Source organism: Peromyscus maniculatus, chromosome 12 (genome assembly GCF_049852395.1).
Source record: "Peromyscus maniculatus bairdii isolate BWxNUB_F1_BW_parent chromosome 12, HU_Pman_BW_mat_3.1, whole genome shotgun sequence".
Lineage (NCBI taxonomy): Eukaryota > Metazoa > Chordata > Mammalia > Rodentia > Cricetidae > Peromyscus > Peromyscus maniculatus.
In genome coordinates this window covers 1038947-1059320 of record NC_134863.1, presented here as the reverse complement: position 1 = coordinate 1059320, position 20374 = coordinate 1038947, and the positions used below count along the sequence as shown (strand labels likewise).

The 20374-nt window shown below is 39.6% G+C and overlaps 1 protein-coding gene across 2 annotated transcripts; it reads right to left on the bottom strand.

The window, feature by feature from the left end:
- Positions 1-756: 756 nt before the first annotated feature.
- On the bottom strand, positions 757-19544 carry Clxn (calaxin). Of its 2 annotated transcripts, XR_013043620.1 has the most exons (7): positions 19363-19544; positions 16657-16815; positions 15908-16012; positions 11024-11175; positions 10419-10593; positions 9955-10059; positions 757-1056 (listed from the first exon to the last, which is right to left on the bottom strand). XR_013043620.1 is itself a non-coding variant. In XM_006996934.4 (6 exons), exons 1-6 carry the CDS (start codon positions 19418-19420, stop codon positions 997-999), a joined length of 639 nt encoding a protein of 212 aa, XP_006996996.1. In that variant the 5' UTR covers positions 19421-19543; the 3' UTR covers positions 757-996. The 2 variants fall into 2 exon arrangements, 1 of the variants encoding a protein (XP_006996996.1); XM_006996934.4 differs by lacking the exon at positions 10419-10593 and having other exon boundaries at positions 19363-19543.
- Positions 19545-20374: the final 830 nt, after the last annotated feature.

Below are 20374 nucleotides of genomic sequence, written 5' to 3'. Positions count from 1 at the left end.
GAGACCTGGGGAGGGGAGCTATTTCAGTGCCCCATGATGCCCACAGCACCCACAGGAGTCTTCAAAATGCCACAGCTGGCAGGCATCATTAGGATATAATATGATATGATCCCTATTAAGGGGTTGTACACTGGAAATCCAGGCAGTGTGGAACTATGACACTGTATTGCATATGGTGGTAGTAAAGGGGCTGCAGCAAGGTTAGAGTGGTGTGACACTAGACGTCATAGCAGAGAGGGCCTTGGCATCTGACTGCAATGCAGGGGTCAAGCATGCCTCTAGAGATTAACTGAAAGCTAGGCCCATGGAGAGAGCAGACTTCTCTCTCTGCTCATCCAGAGAATAACTGAATACTGGGCCCCTGGACTCAGCAGACCTCTCTCTCTGCTGGACAGGAGGCAACTGTATGGAACGTTACTGTTTTCAATCCGATCTGAAGTATTTATTGAGGGCCCATTACATGCAAAAGGCTAACTGCCATGGTGGCCATGAGGTGTGTGTGACAAAATATTTGTCCTGCAATGCCTATGAGCTAGTGAAGTAAAGCCTTATATAACAGAAGAAAGCATAATAAATAGGCTCCATTGTCTTTCATATTGCTATAGCCCCTAGTGTCTGCCATGCTCTTATTCTGTGAGAACCATCCTCATCATTTACTGCTATGAAGGAAGCTCTGTAGTTTCAACAATATTTCAGTGTATACTCAAACTATTTCTACATGAAGACTATTTGTATCCGTAAGTGATGACCACATAATTTGTTCATTGCTTTGATTAATCTGGAGGTTTATGACAGGTATGTGTCTTAAGAGAGTCCATGTGGTAAAATGCTCTAGCAATGTCAACGTCTCTTGCCAAATCTAGCATCTCTGAAGAAGGCCTGAACTAGAATACATACAAATGATCCGAATCTCACCATAGCATCTCCTGAACTGAGAAGAACAGATGAACTTAATGTGCTTCTTTTGTACTTCCTCAAAACAGTACATTTACGAATTCACATATCATTGAAATCATTTGGGTCTTTGAATACTTGAGCTTCAAATTCCATCTGGCTCTGTAAGATAAAATTACTGAACTTAGTATAGAGTTAAAAAAGAGACAGAACCAAAAAAAAGCACTCTGTGCCTCTCTAATGTCTGTAGAGACATTTTCACAGGGAAGGTAGGTATGGTAGCTGTTCTTGGTTATTACCTTGATTATATCTGATATTAACTAACACTAAGCTGCTGGGTAAAAGACTTTTTCTTGATTGGACTATTTGAGGTGGGACAACCCACCTTAAATCTGGGACACACTTTCTGGTAGTAGCCTATAAAAGGACATGGGAGAAAGGAGCTTTTGCTCTTTGTGTTCTTGCTCCCACTTTCCCTGGCCAGTTGATAGCTTTACTGAGATTCAAACCTACTTCTTTGGGATGCCAATCAATACTGAAGACCAGCTGAGATATCCAGGCTTGTAAAATAAACAACTATTGGATTCTTGGACTTTCTTTTAGAGGACAGTCATTAATAGATAGTGGGACTACAAACCTTAAGCCATTCTAATAAATACCATATATATCTAATCAGTTCTGTTTCTCTTGAGAACCCTGATTAATACAAATTTTGGTGCCAGGAGTGGTTCTAGAGCAACAGAAGTGTAAGGATGAATTATATAAGTACTTGAAATAGGCTTTTCAATTTGCCAGCACCTACAGTTACTGAAACCTTTGCTAGAAGCTTGGAGAGCTCTGAAAACTAATAGTGTAAACTATTTAACAAACTCATTAAAATAAATGCTTTTGATTATTCTGATTTACCTATTGTGAGAAGCAAAATATTTAGTAATTCTGTCTATTAAACTTCTGACAATTTGTGGAAAAATAAGGAAAATAATGATGCTGACTGGTTGCTCTTAGCATCTATAGATGAATTGACCAAGGAAAAGAAAAAACAGTGTGATAAATTAAGCAACTTCTAGCATCTCGAAATACGGTGAAGGATAGCAGTAAACTGAGGGATAAAATTGACTGCATTAATAGTCTAAAGGTGTCTAAGTGTTCCCTGGAAGAGAATCTTTTCTCCAGCAGCCACAGAGCTCAATTTGAAGAAAATCAAGCCAAAGCCCTCATTGTAAGACTGGCTTGGCTGAATTACAGGGAAAATTCAAGTCCTAGCCATGAAGGGTTTGGGGTTTATAGTAAGGGCATTAATTAGTAAAGAACAGGATCCTATAACTTGGAATGCAGATGTGTGAGAGTATCATACTGGGGCTTAGAACTTTGACCCCTCAGATTCTTGAAGATTTATTTCCCTTGAGGAAGAAGTCTCTCAACACTTAGCAGATGATGTATCCCTACCCTTACTCCCTAAAGTACTGTATTTTCCTCATAAGGACATTAGTCCTTTATTATATTTCAATCCAACACTGAATTTCCCAGAAGGAGATGCCAGGCAAGACAGTACTGATGTCTCTCAGGTCCGGCCAATAGATGCCTCTCGACCCATGACCAGACTTAAGGCTAAACAGGCTCCTAAATGAAAGCTAGAAAGTGTAGTCCATGAGGCATGTGCTACACCACTGAAGAGCTTAGTGAGTTTGCTAATTCATTTAAGTAAAAGTCTGGAGAATGTGTATGAGAATGGATTTTAAGGATGTAGGATAATGGTGGGAGGGACACAGAAATAGATCAAGCTGAGTTTATTGATATAGGCCCACTGAATGGAGATTCTAGGTTTGGTATGGAAGATCACAGAATTAAAAAAAAAAAGGTGCCAAAAGTCTGCTTGAATAGTTGCTTGAAGCATTTGTCAAAGATGGCCTCCTGAAAAGGAGTTGGAGATGTCTGATATCCCTTAAGCTTAGTGATGATGAAGGTATTTAAAGGCTCAGGGAAATTACAATGCTAGAGTGGGTATGCTGTGTAAAACCTAATTCTCCATAATGAGAAGTCCCAGAAGACACGCCCTTCACTGGTCCTTCCTATAAGACGCAAAATGATGAGAAGGGCACTAACACATTCAAAGAGCATTGTCTTCACCCTTTTCCTTGTGCCAGACCTTGGGGTCAGAGACATTGCTATGCAGTTGGATGAATTTAAATTAATGGGTTTAACTGAGCTTGAAAGTAGGCAGTATTGAATCACCAAAGACAAGGTGATGTTAGTTATTGTAATAGATAGCATAGGCAAAGCAATGACCATAATGCCTGTTCTATAGTGAGTAGCATGGGCAAATTGATTTTTATGGTGGAATAACTTGTATGGATATTTGATACTGGTTAATTGTTCATGATGTTTCCAGTCATAAAGTAGATAAGAAGCCCACTGCATTTTTGTTTGATCTGTATATGCAAAAATTTTCTCAAACAAATGAAAGAAAAGCTACATTGGATTGTGGCAAGAGGCCTGTGAGCCAATTACCTGACTTGAATGAAGGCACAGCCAGGTCTTTGTTAAAATAACTAAGAGTTTTACTGTTAGCCTTTCTTGAATGCTTCCCCAGAGGGACTTATGACCTTTTTACACTGGGAATAGGGAGACAATCAGACTTCCAGGGTGTATTGGATACTGGTTCAGAATTAACAGTGATTCTGGGAGACCTCAAGAAGCATTGTGGCCATCCATGACGGATTATGGAGGTTAAATGATTAACAGAGTTTTGGCTGAAGTACAATTCATAATAGGTCTAGTACATTGCCAAACTCATCCTACAGTTATCTCCCCAGTTCCAGAATGTATAATTGGGATAGAAATACTTAGAAGTTGGTAGAATTCTCACATTGGTTCTCTGACCTGTAGAGTAAGGGCTATTATGGTTGGAAATTCCAAATGGAAGCCATTGGAGTTGCCTCTGCCAGGGACAACAGTGAGCTAAAGACAGCATTGTATCTCAAGAACTGCATAAATTAGTGCCACCATCAAGGACTTGAAAGGTGCAGGGGTTTAATTCTTCCCTTACCTCTCCTATCTGGCCAGGGCAAAAGACAGATGGTTTATGGAGAATGACAGTTGATTTTCAAAAATTTAAACAAGTAGTGATTCAGTTGCTTTGCCAGATGTAGTGTCCTTACTTGAGCAGATTAACACATCTCCTGGTATATGGTATATAGCTACTGACTTAGCAAATGCCTTTTTCTTGGTAAACTGTCCATAAAGACAACCAAAAACCTTTTGCTTTCAGTTGGCAAGACTAGTAGTATTACCTTTAGTTTTACTTCAAAGATATATTAACTCATTAGCTCTGTGTCAGAACTTAGTTTGAAAGAATCTTGATCACTTGTCTCTTCCACAAAATACCACACTGTTCCACTATATTAATGATTTTATGCAGACTAGACCAAGTGAACAGGAGGTAGCAACCACTTTGGGCTTGTTGAAAACACATATGCACATCAGAGAATGGGAAATAACTCTAACCAAAACTCAAGGGCCTTCTACCTCAGTGAAAAGTTTAGTGATGCAGTAGTGTGGGGCATGCAGAGGTATTCCTTCAAAGGTGAAGGATATATTACTGCATTTGGCTGCTCCCACCACCAAAAAAGAAGGCCAGCATTTAGAGGCGATTTGGATTCTGGAGACAGAACATTCCTCACTTGGATGTGTTACTCGAGAATATATACCAAGTGACTTGAAAATCTGCTAGTTTTGAGTGGGGGCTGGAGAAGGAGAGGGCTCTTCAACAGGTCTAGACCACTATGCAGTCTGCGCTACTATCTGAAGCATAGAACCAACAGACCCAATGGTACTTGAGATGTCAGTGGCAGATACTGATGCTGTTTGGAGCCTTAAGCAGGTCTCTAGAGGGAAATCACAGAGGAGCCCTTTACAGTTTTGTAGGAAGGCTCTACCATCATCTGCAGACAACTACTGTCCCTTTGAGGGATAGCTCTTGGCCTTCTATAGGGACTTAGTGGAAACTGAACATTTGCCAGTGGGCCATCAAATTACCCTGAGTCCTGAGCTGCCAATCATAATCTGGGTGTTATCTGATACACCAAGCCACAAAGCAGAACATTCACAGCAGCAATCCATTATGAACTGGAAGTGGTATATACACGATCAGACCAAGCAGGTCCTGCAGGTACAAGCAAGTTACATGAAGACGTTGCTTAAATGCCTGTGGTTTCTACTCCTCTTACAGTGCCATCTGCCCCCTAGCATGCACCTGTAGACTCATGTGGTGTGTCCCATGATGACTTGACTGAAGAAGAAGAAACTACGGCCTGGTTTACTGATGGTATAGAGGTACCACCTAAAGGTAAACAGTTAGAGAATTACAATCCTGTGTATGAGTATCCTAACAGATACTGGCAAATGGAAATCTTTATATTGGGCAGAATTCAGGTATCACACATTCATACATTTTGTTTGGAAGGATAAGGGGCCAAATGTGTGATTGTTCACCAATTCACGGGTCATAGACAATTCATTGGCTGGATGACCAGGGACTTGGAAAGAGCATGATTGGAAAATTGGTAAGAAAGACATCTAGGGAAGAAGTATGTTCATAGATCTTTCACACAGCATGGGAAGATACTTATTTCCCATGTATATGCTCATCAAAAGGTTGACTTCAGCTAAGGAAGAGTTTAACAATCAAATAGATATAATGACCCATTCTGTGGACAGTCAGCCTGTTTTCCCAGCCATTTTTGTCATTGCTCAGTGGGCCAAAGAACAAAATAGCCATGGTGACAGAGATGGGGATTATGCATGGGATCAACAACATGGACTTCAACTCACCAAGACTGACATGACTATAGCTGCTGCTGAGTGACAAATCTGCCAATAGCAGAAACTAACACTGAACCCTCAATATAGCACTATTCATTGGGGTTACCAGTCAGTGACCTAGTGGCAGGCTGACTACGTTGAACCACTTCCTTCAGGGAAAGGACAGCACTTTGTCCTTTTGTGATATATACTCATTCTGGTTGTAGGTTTGCCTTTCATGCATGTAATGTTTTTGCCAAAACACTACCCATGGACTTATAGAATGCATTATCCACAATCATGGTATTCTACACAGCATTGCTTCTGACTAAGGAACTCACTTCACAGCCAGAAAAGTGTCACAGTGGACCTATGCTCATGTAATACATTGGTCTTATCCTGTTTCTCACCATTCTCAAGTAGCTGGTCTGACATAATAATGGAAAAGAATCAAAGCCTGCTGATGTGCTTGCTCAGGATAGAGGAAATACAAAACAGGTAGAGGAAAATACCAGCTAAGGCCATGTGACTAGTCACAAAAATGAGGATTATAATTGACATAAGGGGTTTTGTAAATAACATATTTATGATTTCTTTCCTTGATTTTTTATCATGTAATGTAAAATCAATTGAGATAATATCAATGATTATCACATGTAAGATTTGAGTTACTAAAAGATGTCCCTCAAGGGATTACCACCTATTCTAAAATATATGTATTTGTACTTGTATGTGGGATATTTACATCATGTTAGGTGTTATTATGACCTGGTTATTGTTTTAAAAAATCAAGGAAAGAAATCACAAATATGTTCTTTACAAAACCCCTTATGTCAATTATAATCCTCATTTTTGTAACTAGTCATATGGCTTTAGCTGGTTGAAAATTAAACATGGCATAGGAAATATAATTGTATTTTAAGTTGACAAGGGGTGGACTTGTGACAGCTATTCTTGGTTGTCAACTTGACTACATCTGGAAGTAACTAAAACCCAAGCTTCTAGGCATACTTGTGAGGGATTTTTCTTGATTGGATTGTTTGAGGTGGGAAAACCTACCTTAATTCTTAAACACACTTTTTGGTGGCAGCCTATATAAAAAACATGAAAGAAGGAAGAATTTTCTCTTTGTCTACTTGCACTCACTCTCCCTGGCTAGTTGATTTCTTCACTGAGATTAGAACCTACTTTTTCAGGATTCCAATGTATATTGAAGATCAGATAATATATCCTGCTTTGTGAATTCTTGGCCTTTCTGTCAAGAGACAATCATTAGGATAGTTGGACCACAGAGTATAAGCCATTACAAAAAATCCTGTGTATGCAGTGTGTGTGTGTGTATGCATGTGTGTGTGTGCACTTCTTTTGTTTTACCAATTTTGTTTCTCTATCACAGTGAGTCTCAACCTTCCTAATGCTGTGATGCTTTAATACAGTTCCTCATGTTGTGGTGACCTCCAACAATAAAATTATTTTCTTTGCTACTTCATAGCTGCAATTTTGCTACCGTTAGGAATCATAATGTAAATGTGTGTTTTCTGAAGGTCTTAGGTGACCCCCGTGGAAGGGTCATTCAAGCCCCAAGCGGTCATGATGCACAGGTTGAGAGCCTGTGCTCTAGAGAATTCTGACTAACACTATGGGCATTGAGAATTTCTTCATATGTTTTTGACTCTCAGATTGCTCTGCAGTAGAATCCAACTTATTGGAGGTCAGGAATTGGGAGTATAGTTCTGGTATGAGGCTTCAGTGGGGATCAACAACATTGAACTCTGGACATCTAGTGACTCAGGCACAGCCAAGGACCCAAGGACATTCATGAGATTTTATATCTGGATGCAGGGAGGAACAGAATGATCTCAGCAACAAGATTCTAGGAGATGAAGAATGACATAGTCTTAAATTGGACATTTTTTCAAGACATGTAAATTTACAAGTAGAAGTAGTTATGAAATTCATGTGAATACCTACTTTCCCTCTCTGTCTCCTTTCTTTCTTCTGTTTCCACTTGCTTTTTTTTTTTTTTTTTTTTTTGGTTTTTCGAGACAGGGTTTCTCTGTGTAGCTTTGCACCTTTCCTGGAACTCGCTTTGGAGACCAGGCTGGCCTCCAACTCCCAGAGATCTGCCTGCCTCCGCCTCCCGAGTGCTGGGATTAAAGGCGTGCGCCACGACCGCCCGGCTCCACTTGCTTTTTAAAAGGTTTATATTTAACTGTGTGTGCATGTGTGGAGAGAGAGAGAGAGAGAGAGAGAGAGAGAGAGAGAGAATGTAGATTCTGTGTGGGGTACATTCATAGGAGTATGGGTACCTGCAAAGGTCAGAGGCACCAAATTTTCCTGTAGCAGGAGTTACAGGCAGATTGGGCACTGGGAACCAAACTGGAGTCATCTATAAGATAAGCACATGTACTTAATTGCTAAGACATTTCTCCAGCTTCTTGTTTTGTTTTTAAGATGGAAACATTTTTAAGCTGTTAGAATCCTAACCAGAAGGTTTTCCTAGCTAGGAAATAACTTGAGGATGTTGGGAAGAAAATAACTAGTTCTTGAATAGAGGAGGGAGACAGACCCAGAGCTTTCTACCAAGGACCTCTAAGGTCATGCATTCATTCCTCTATCCATCCATCCATGTCTCTATCCATCTATGCATGTTTTTCTAGGCATCCATTCTGTGCACTCAATATGTAAGCTGTGCAAAAACATGGTCAAATGAATCTATTTCCTGACTTTAAGAAACTCACATTTATGTGGTGAGACAGACAGTGTGCATATAAATAAGTACTGTGTAAGAAATAGTACAAAGGAAAAAAGGAAGCTTGAGCACAGAGAAGCAGGGGTCAGGAGGCAAAGGTTGTCTGTTTGATGTAGTAAGTCTAGTGATCTTGGGTGACTAGTATCCTGAGGCTTGTGAAGAATTGGGGAAGAGATGGGAAGGACACAGCAGGTAGAAGGGCAGAAAGGGAAGAACATAGAGTTTACTGCCCCCATTCCAATGTCGTGAGAGAATGTGGAAGGGGAAGAGATGTTTCTGGAGAGACAGGATACAGAATCTGCATCTGGAGATCTCACTGGAGGGTGTGGACAAAGGTGGGGCATGATGCAATCTGTATTTTAAAATACAGTGGGTGTAGCAGGAGAAAGGCAGTAGGGGGAAAACAGTAGGAATAAGAAAGCTGATAATTCAGATAAGACAGATGATGGTGGCCAATGGCATGGGCCATATTTAAAGCTAAATGCCGAAGGAGTAGCTCAGAGTGCCAGAGAAACCAAACATGGCTCTCAGGTTACTGAAACTTCTGGAAAAAGGACACCATTTGATGACACTGGAGAAACAGGAGAGATTATAGGAACCAGGAATTTTTAGAAGATATCTTACTAGACACTTGAGTTGATAACTGGAGATACAAACTAGAGCTCAGGGGATATGGACATTCATAAACTGCATTACTTGCCTGTTAAATCCCCAACACACCCTTACCATTTTCCAGACAAACGCAGGCTGTGAAGGACATAGTCTTTCTAGGCACTTGCTACTTTATCTCTAGCTATGTATACACCAGGTCCTTTTGTCATACACTCTCTGATTTCTCCCTTCCTCCATTTCTTTCATACATGTGTCATTTCCTTTGCCTGGATTATTTTTCCACTTTTACTGGACTGTTTTTCTTTGAAACTTGGTTCTTTGGATAAGCCTTCCTGTCTTCTTGTGGTATAGATGGTCTGGATGTTCTTTTTCCTGCCTGTCACCACACTCTACCCAGTTCTCTATGGACAATAGCACCAGCATATTCGTCCTGGTACTCCACTAATTAGTTAAGTTAGCTTTGATAAAATGCAATAATCCTTTAAGTTTGACTCCTCATCTATAAACTAGGTGATATGAGATATTGTGTTTATGACATTGCCTGGCATAGTAGAAGTACCATGTAACTCCTTAAATATTATTATGATGATATAATACCTATTGCAATGTTCTGTAACAATTTTCATGTTGCTTTTTGCCTTCCAGTGGAGCCACTAAGCCTTTCCTCTGGGCTTCTGGCACACATTAAACCTCATTAATTCTTTCTAACATGGATTAATGCATTTAAGAATGAAGAAAACATAGCAGTGGGCTGTATCAGTAGCCTGAAACAAATTGTCACTTCTATGGGGGTCTTTCTATGCTCATATTCTTCTGGCTACCATACACCATGCTGAGAAGTCCTGGGTTGACTGTTCCAAACTATATTTTATTGAAGGAAAAAAGAATATTGTTACCTTTGGATCAGGCAGGCATGGCCCAAAGGCTTCCAGCAGAAGGGTCTCTTCTCTCACAGCATTCTCATAGTCTGCAAAGGACAACTTCCCATCATGGTCTTGGTCCTGAGAGGTGAACATCCTGGGTCAGTGAGCACATGGCACTCTTGCTGCAAATGCACACTCTCTTTCACAGTCAGGTGTTAGTAGGAGAATGAGAGATTCGGTTGGCAAGTTGAAAAATAAAGTTTGTAGTTGTGGGGGGGACAAGATGTTATTAATGGAATCAAGAGCCTCTCACATGCTAGGCAAGTGCTCTGTCACTGATCCACACCTGCAGCTCTAAGAAATCACTCTACTAACAAACAAAAGTTGACTCATTTAACTAAGCAGAATACTGAAAATCATCATCACTGAATTCTTACTTCTGTCCCACACATTGCTTATAAGTTGCAATATAAAAATTTTATGTTACTCATACTTACCATTTTCTTTTTTTCGAATTCTTTTAATTTTATTTATTTATTTATTTTTCTTTTTTTAATTAAGAAAAAAATTATTGAGAAAATATGTTTTTACATTCATTATGATCATTCACTTGGAAAATAGATGTAATCACATTGTAATTTCTATATTGCCGGATTTTGTTTGGTATATAAGCTGTAGAGGAAAAATAAAGGATCAGAGAATACAGAAGAAGAATAAAGAAGAAACCCATCAAGAGTGTATAAGTGTCTTTTCCCTTTACCCCTTCAGATAGAAAAGTCATATTATGCTGACTTCATGGATTCCTTTGGAGCCCTGGGCTGCTGGAGGCTGGTCCCCCAGGCAGCAAAACACAGAGGCTGCCTCTGACTCATTCAATGGATTTAGGGACCCTATTCCTCATATTGAGTTGCCTTGTCCAGCCTTAAGACAAAGGGAGATGCTTTATATCCTTACAACAGTTCCCTCCTTCCACTCTTAATAGTGCCCCCCATGCCTCCCCTCTGCCTCCTTCATCTACCCCTCCTCTGTTTCTATTCAGAAAAGGGCAGACCTCCCATGGATATCAACAAATCACGGCATATCAACTTTTAGTAAGACTTACCATTTTCTTAAGAGTAATTTCAACCAAATCTTTAATTCCTTCATCAGGGTCCTCCTCAGAGGGCTGCTTGAGAAGACTGTTCTTCAGCATGTGGAACATCTCTTCCTTTGAAATGAAGCCGTCACCATTCAGATCAAACACTTCAAAACAATCTAGAGAAAATTACATATATTATATATGTATATACACACAGCGTGTGTGTGTGTGTGTGTGTGTGTGTGTGTGTGTGTGTGTGTGTGATTGTGATTATCACTAAGGTGGCATTTTCTTCTGATAAAGCAGTCAGAAGGGAGTCATATCTTATTGTTTCATTATTTGGCTACTAGCTTGATGCTAGTCGACTTTCATGGGAAATATTCCCATTCCTCTTTACATGTTTCTTTAACTGACTACTAAAAGAAACTCCTAGGAGCACTAACCTGAGCATTATTGACTGGAAACATGGAAAAGCAATTACATGTTTATATTAATTATATTAAATGAAGTATGACTCCATCAGTTAAGAATTAAGAAGTAGAAAACTTAAATTGTGTTTTCTAGTTTAATGTTTGTTATCAATGTAAACTACTTAGAACATGAATGTACTGTTGCATGGTTGGACTGTAGATCACAACCTGTGGTGCTTCCTTTCATGACATTCTTTTAATGGCTTGATTTTCCTGTTAATTAATATACTCCCATTATTTATTCACTTAAATTTTCTCCATAAAAAAGGCCAATGAAGATTCACCAACTAACCAATCAACCAACCAATCAAACCCTACTTTATTGGTGGGTTGGAAACAGTAGTTTAAAAAGCTTTTGCTGATCCCTGGGTCCCAGCTGTTCCCCAGGAACACCCGGCCAACTTGGCCCCAGTTGCTGGCCAAAAGGCAGGGCTCCTCCTGGAAGGCTCCTTGTTCACCAAGACCCCTCAGCAGCAGACCCTGCAGTCTACACGCCCTGCCTCCATGCCCATCTGCCTGAGAACCCAGCCACTTTCTGAGACTTGAAAACTAACCCTCAGCCATATTTGAACCTAGAGGTGAGTGACTATGTTCATACCTGGTGAGGGTCAACCTAGGATCCATCCCTGGTTCCAGTAGTTCCCTGGGAACACCTGGCCAACTTGGCCCCAGTTCCCATCCAGCAGGCAGGGCTCCTACTGGAAGGCTCCCTGTTCACCAATACCCCTCAGCAACACACCCTGCAATCTACATGCCTTGCCCCCATTCCCATCTGCCCAAGACCCCAGCTACTTCCTATGGCTTGGAAACCAACCCCCAGCTCTATTCGGGCCTATAGAGAAAGCTCTCATTGGACAAAGGGCTGTCATTGCACCAAGGGTAACCTCAGCAGACAGGGAATCTGCTAGCCCTCATTAGACCAGGAGTGGCTTTCTGAGAAGTAAAATCTCCCACCTCTCATGGAACAAGAGAGGCTTCCTGAAACATAGAATCAGCCAGTTCTGCCTGGACCAAGAGTCCTGAGAAGACCAAGAAAGCATCTGTGACTCACAGAATCAACTAGCTTGGGTTGAACCAAGAGCAGCTCCCTGAGACACAGAATCTACCTGGTCCAATTAGACCAAGAGCTAAGATTAGACCTAGAAGGGCCCCCTGAGACACAGACACAACAAGCACAGAGTGGGCCAACAGCAACTCACTCAGACACAGGCATCTCATATACCCATTAGAGAAGGAGATGGGCTGATATCAAGTATATACAACAACATAAAGAGCAATACAGCATCACCAGAACCTAGCCCTCCTCCAACAGCAAGACCTGAAAATCACAAGACAGAAAAAGCAGAAGAAAGAGACCTTAAGAATAACATCATAAAAAAATAATAGCATCATGAAGATGTTAGAGGCCTTTCATGAAAAATGAAATTGAGGAAAAGATGAACAAAAAGTGGATGAAACCAATAAAGAAATTGAGAAAAAGACAAACAAAAATTGGAATAAATAGAGGAAAAGACAAAAAAATTGGAAGAAAGCAATAAAGCCCTTAAAGAAAACCATGAAAAAGCAATCAAACAGGTGAGGGAAACAGTTCAAGACCTGAAAAGGGAAATAGAAACAATGAAGAAGATACAAACAGAGGGAATGCTGGAAACAGAAAATCTGAGTAAACAAATAAGATAACCAACAGAACACAAGAGATAGAAGAGAGGATCTCTGGTATTGAGGATACAATAGAGGATTCATCAGTCAAAGAAAATACCAAAGCCAAAAATGTCATAACACAAAATGTCCAAGAACTCTGGGACACCATGAAAAGACCAAACCTAAGAATAATAGGGATAGAGGAAGAAGAATACCAACTCAAAGGCACAGAAAATATATTTAACAAGATAAAGGAAGAAAACTTTCCCAACTTAAAGGAGGAAATACCTATGAAGATACATGAAGCCTATATAGAACACCAAACAGACTAGACACCACCAAAAAGTCCCCTAATCACATAATAATTAAACAATTGAACTTATAGAATAAAGAAAGGATATTAAAAACAGCAAGGGAAAAAGGCCAAGTGACTTATAAAGGCAAACTCATCAGAATAACACCTGATTTCTCAATGGAGACTTTGAAAGCCAGAAGGACCTGGACACATGTAATGCAGACACTAAGAGACCGTGGATGCCAGCCTAAACTAATATACCTAGCAAAACTTTCAGTCATCATAGACGGAGTGCATAAGACATTCCAAGACAAAACCAGATTTAAAAATATCTATCCACAAATCCAGCCCTACAGAAAGCACTGGAAGGAAAATTCCAACCTAAGGAAGTCAGATACACCCACAAAAACACAGGCAATAGATAACCCCAGAGCAGTAAACCCCAAAAAAGAGAAGTACACACACTACCACCAAAAGGAGCTAACAATCACTGGTCATTAATATCCCTTAATATCAATGGACTTAATTCACCTATAAAAAGACACAGACTAACAAAATGGATACAAAAGCAGGACCCATCTTTTCTGCTGCATACAAGAAACACACCTCAATTTCAAAAACAGACACTACCTCAGAATAAAAGACTGGGAAACGTCTTTCGAATCAAATGGTCTTAAGAAGCAAGTGAGTGTAGCCATCCTAACATCCAGCAAAATAGACTTCAAACTAAAATCAATCAAAAGAGATCAAGAAGGACATTACATACTCATCACAGGAAATATCCATCAAGGTGAAGTTGCAATTCTGAACATTTATGCCCCAAACACAAGGTCATTATGTAAAAGAAACATTACTAAATCACACATAAAACCCCACACATTAATAGTGAGGGACTTCAATTCCCCACTCTCACCACTGGACAGATCTGCAAAATCGAAACGTAACAGAGAAATAAGGGACTTAACTGATGTTATGACTCAAATGGAATGAATCAATATCTACAGAACATTTCATCCTAACAAAAAAGAATAGACCTTCTTCTCAGCACTCCATGGAACCTTCTCTAAAATCGACCACATACTCAACCACAAAGCAAATCTCAACAGATACAAAAAAATGGAATAACCTCCTGTGTTCTATCAGACTACCATGGTTTAAAGTTAGATTTCAACAACAACAAAAAATACAGAAAGCCTACAATCTCATGGAAACTGAATAATGCTCAACTGAATCACCAATGGGTTAAGGAAGAAATAAAGAAAGAAATTAAAGACTTCCTAAAGATCAACAAAAATGAAGATACCACATACCCAAACTTATGGGACACTATGAAAGCAGTGCTAAGAGGAAAATTCATCACACTAAATGCCCACATAAAGAAGTTGGAGAAATCTCACACTAGTGACTTAATAGCACACCTGAAAACTCTAGAACAAGAAGCAAAGTCACCCAGGAGGAATAGATGTCAGGAAATAATCAAATATAGAGCTGAAATCAATAAAATAGAAACAAAGAGAACAATACAAAGAATCAATGAAACAAAGAGTTGGTTCTTTGAGAAAATCAACAAGAGAGACAAACCCTTATCCAGACTAACCAAAAGGCAGAGAGAGAGAGAGAGCGCATCCAAATTAGCAAATTCAGAAATGAAAAGGGAGACATAACAACTAACATTGAGGAAATCCAGAGAACCATCAGGTCATACTTCAAAAACCTGTATTCCACAAAACTGGAAAATCTAAAAGAAATGGATAATTTTCTGGATAGGTACCACATACCTAAGTTAAATCAAGACCAGATAAACTACTTAAATAGACCAATAATCCCTAAGGAAATAGAAACAGTCATTAAAATTCTCGCAACCAAAAAAAGCCTAGGACCAGATGGTTTCAGCACAGAATTCTACCAGATATTCAAAGAAGAGATAATACCAATACTCTTTTAAATTGTTCCATACAATAGAAACAGAAGGAACATTACCAAACTCCTTCTATGAGGCTACAATTACCCCATTCCCAAGCCAAACAATGAAAGAAAGAGAACTACAGGCTAATCTCCCTCATGAACATTGATGCAAAAAATGCTCAATAAAATGTTGGCAGTTGATTACCTTGAACTGTTTGGGAGGCCCCCAGGCAGTGGAGCCAGGACCTGTCCTTGGTACATGCGCTGGCTTTTTGGAGCCTGGGGCCTATGCTGGGACACTTTGCTCAGCCTTGCTGTAGGAAGGTGGGGAATGGACCTGCCTTGGCTGAGTCTACCAGGCTGGGCTGACTCCCCAGGGGAGACTTTGCCTTGGAGGAGGTGGGGATGGGGGTGTCGATTGGGGGGATGGCGGGGGTGGGGTGTGGAGGGGGTGGGGGGGTGGGAGAAGGGAGGATGAGGGAATCTGTGGCTGATATGTGAAATTAAGTTAATTATAAAATAAAAATACTATAAAAATAAAAAGCTTTTGCTATGTTTATCTTAATGTATAAACTAGCAGGTCATCTGCAAGCTTACATTTCATTTTTTCTTCTAAAGTCCCTCGAAGAAACAGTGATAATCCATGAATCCACTCAGATACATTTACACAGCCATCATTGTCTTTATCAAAACCTCGAAATACTAAAAATGACACAATGTAATAGTTGTGTTGAATTTTAATCCTGCATAATATATCAAACTTAACTTCACTCTCCATTTCACAGCTGTTTCAAGCCCCAAGGTCACCATGCCCTCATTTGACAAAAGAAACTGAAACACATAACCTGAGAAAACTCTTTTAGTTATATATTCAACTTCCTCTTCATATGTTGTAGGAATAGCTAATGTTCTTTATATATAAAATATGGGTAAAATGATAATATACTGGCACATTAAACATGCTAGTCATTAGATATTTAAGCTTCTTAATAAAAAATATTTTATGTTTTCATTCCTCAAGATAAGCTATGTTGTTACATGTTGAGAGTGCATCTTAACTGGTATGTAGTATTTTCTAGCATGTAAGAAAATTTAAGTAGAAGTAGAACACTTTGGGGCTTTTTGTATGAGTACGAAACCTAGCTACCCAATAAAATTTTGTTCTCTTTCTAAACAACAAAAGGAATAGGAGACTAATTCCATCTCCAAACATTTTGGAAGATTAAAATATATTCAAATGAAATTGGGAAATGTAGAACATGAGATTCTTCTTAAGAGCATAACCAAACTTAAACCTTTGTTAATTACAGTTTAATTTGGCAATCTCTCTCAAATGTGCATCTTACCTCTGTCCATAATCATGTCATCTGTCATTCCAAATGTCACATGCAGGATGTTCCGAAATGCATTACGATCTAGTCCAATGACTACTCCTGGTCTTTCTGCTACATCTCCCACCAAGTTATAGAAAAGCGTAATAAGACAGTTCACTTCAAATTTATTAACTGTAAAAGATCAAAATGGACACATAACAAAAGTATACTTTAAAATCTTAGGCTCTATTCAAATACTGTATTAATGAGTTTATATGTTCAAAATCAAAAGCATCTAATGAATGAAAGTGGCTTGGTCGCCACTTTCAAGTCTCCCATATCCTGAGCCATAGCCTCAGAGTTAAAAGATGATGCCAACGTCACATTATACACTAATAGAAGGTAAGTTATTCGTGGAACCAAATGCTAAGTAGAAATAGATTACATTGCATTTAGGATGAAAGATGATGGCAGCAATGTGATCCAAATGACTGTGGTGTCAGATTCGAGACTTCACAGTACAGACAGAGGGCACGTCACAGTTGTGTTGTTTGAGACTGCTAGCAACAGCCAGCATTTGATGGTAGGTGTTTATGGCAGCTACAAATGAGCATTTCCCTGGAAGTTTAGGCTCCTAAATATCTATGTACTCATTTTCACTTTAGTTTAGGCCTAGTGAATTTATAAGGCAGAACCTTGAAATCAGAATTATTTTCTAATAAAGGAATTTTAAGCAAGTTCTACTAACCAGCATGGTTCTTCTCCAAGTTGTGTGAACATTAACAATAAACTGTTCAGGATTACTTTGGTAGAAGAATTTCTTTTTAGTTTAAAACTCTCTCTCTCTCTCTCTCTCTCTCTCTCTCTCTCTCTCTCTCTCTCTCTCTCTCTCTCTCACACACACACACACACACACACACACACACACACACACACACAAGAGAAAGAGGAAAGAGTGAGAGAGAGACAGAGAGAGAATATGAGAGAGAGGGAATGAGAGAGAATGAGAATGAATACTTACTGGCATTAAGAACATAAGTGAAAGCTGGTAACATAGCTCAGCTGGTAAAAAACAAACACTTGCCTTGCCAAGAAGGCCTAGTGATTTAAGTTTAAAAATACACACACACACACACACACACAACTTATGCAACAGCAACAACACTAGCACCATCAACAATAACAGATAAAACATTTTAAAATTCAGTTTAGCAAAAAGAACTTAAGTTAATTTAAATGTGAGATATGAGTGGAGAGGGTAAAATTTTATTTAAAACCAAAAAGAAAATAGGTGAACACTTTCATACATAAGGACGTCTATGTGTGAGAGAAAATAGAGAAATTGCACATTATTTTACATGCCACAACAGATAGAGAGTGGTTCCTGGTTTTAAGAATCACATTTTAAGAGAAAGCTTAAAACTTTGGAAAAGGAAAAAATAGTAATTAGATAGTATAAAACAATATAATTGTTAAGATTTTTAAATGAGCTGTAAGTTACTGTGGAAAACAGCATGCCAGTCCCTAAAAATAAATAGTGTGATCCAATGATTCTACTTCAGCATGCACACACATTAAAAAACTGAAAGAAGCTGGTGGATTAACAAGCTGCCTACCTAAGACCCTTTCTTCTCTGGTTCAACACAATGAATCTGTCTCATTTACTGTGTCATAATCTGCTATTTAAAGACATTTTAAATGATCATAATGTCCATGAGCTGTAGCTGTTTAAACAGAACATACCACTTAGATTTCACTAATAATCACTAAAGTTTCAAGGATTTATGTAAAAATTTTTACTTAAGATAAAAAATCAAGAGATTTTTTTCCAGACATGTTTTTACTCATAATTTAAATCTATACAAAGTTTAGAGTTTAGCTCAGTGGTAGATGGCTTGCATAGCATGTTTAGTCCTTAGTACTGCGATTAAAATACAAAGGAAAAACCACTAATTTTTCAATTGTTCTCAGTGTTTGTTAGTGAAGCAGTGTGAACTTATTAAACAGACTCAATCAATTGAGCATCTGTTCTGTACTGGTCAGACATGTTTGTATTCATTTTAGAAATATCAGGTATTCTCCTAGAAAACTCTGGGACAAGGACAACTCTGTTTTTCAGTCTGAGTACCATGCACTGGTGTCTGGTCATTTGGAGGAGCTCCTTCACCTTTGAAACCCACTAGTAATTGGAAATTGAGTGTCTGAAACTGGGGACAGATTCTTTACCATCTTGAATTTACTCAGCAATACAGTTTTCAAATAGACTACCTCTTCCCAAGACATTGTCTGTAGCACTTCAAGTCTCTTTCTTAAAGGTGTCCAGGAATGGATGACTGTTTTCCCTTATGCAGCCCTTAGTAAGAGCTACAGTGTACTACTTTCTTGATTCTAGTGTTTTTCTAGAACTTTTTCAACCTGTCTAAAGCTAAAGACACATACCTCCCAGGCACATAGCATCTCACTTCTTTGACATAAACACATAAAAAAAAGAGTCTTTGAATTTAGTGAGTGTGTGTGAGGGAGCGTAGGCAGCACACACTAGACGCTTGCCATATGGTTGAGTTCTAAAGATCCTGGGACTGGATGAGTAGCTGACATCCCAGAAAAGGATTCTCTTCCAGATTTCTCTTGAGGGGTAGTGTGGAGGGGCCCTTGTGGTGGAAGCCGGAAGGAGGCACTAGGTAGGAAAGAGACCTGGCCCAGAAGTCCTGGGTCCTCCAGCATTCGGTTCTTACTTACAATGCTTGCAACTTTTAGTTAAGGTGTCCGTCAACTTCTGTAGCTTCTTTCGGTTCATGGTGGGTGCTCATATAATTAGGTCTCAGTGTCATCTGGAGCCAGGTCCCTTAACAAGCTCCAGGCTGAAAAGGCCTGGTGCAGACTCCTTGGCATTTGCGGCCCTAACAGATAGTGTGGCCATGGCAACGCCTTAGAGGGCCACCAATTGGCTCCCGGGGGCGGGCACGCGAGACATAAATGAGGCCCCTGCACACAGAGGAGCCATGGCAACCGCTGGGCCTGCTGCAGATTGGCTCCTGCTCTGGAGGTTGAGCAGTCAGACTAGAAAAGCTTGTGGCTGGAACTGCCAGCCCTGGCTGCCCAGCCCCTGCAGTCCAAGTTGCAGAGTTCCAACCTAGCGCTCTGCAGACTGTTGATTGCCAGGTTGGGGTTTTTAATTTCCACTTGTCATTGTCTTTTTGGTTCACAGTCCCTCAAGATTGCGATGTAAATATTCAGAAGTCTAAGAATAAGGTGTGCATATTATGTAGATGTTTTGGACGGGATTTAGGGTCTTCAAGGAGGTCTGTGGAAGTGCTGGAGGGAAATAGGTGTCATTCAAACAACTGTCACAGTGGCTTTTTGCCGAAGTGTGAGAATTTTCTTCAGGACTAATTGACCACCAGAAGTGAGTCTGAACAGTTAGACTTGAACTGTGTTGCTGAGAACCTCTCTCTCTCTCTCTCTCTCTCTCTTCCTCTCTCTCTCTCTCTCTCTCTCTCTCTCTCTCTCTCTCTCTCTCTCTTTCATCTTCTGTCTCACTCTTTGGAGGTGGAGGTTGTCAGTCAAATTTGCAAAAAGCCACTGTCAAATTTTAAGTTTGTTAATTAAAGTTACATCCTCTTATATGGAAATGGGTTCCCACTTAAGTGCGGGGTATAACCCAAGCTTGCTTTTTAAAAATATATCCCATTAAAACTAATGTTTTACCAGTTCTGGCTCTGTTTTTTTAAAAAATAAAAGAATCATTATA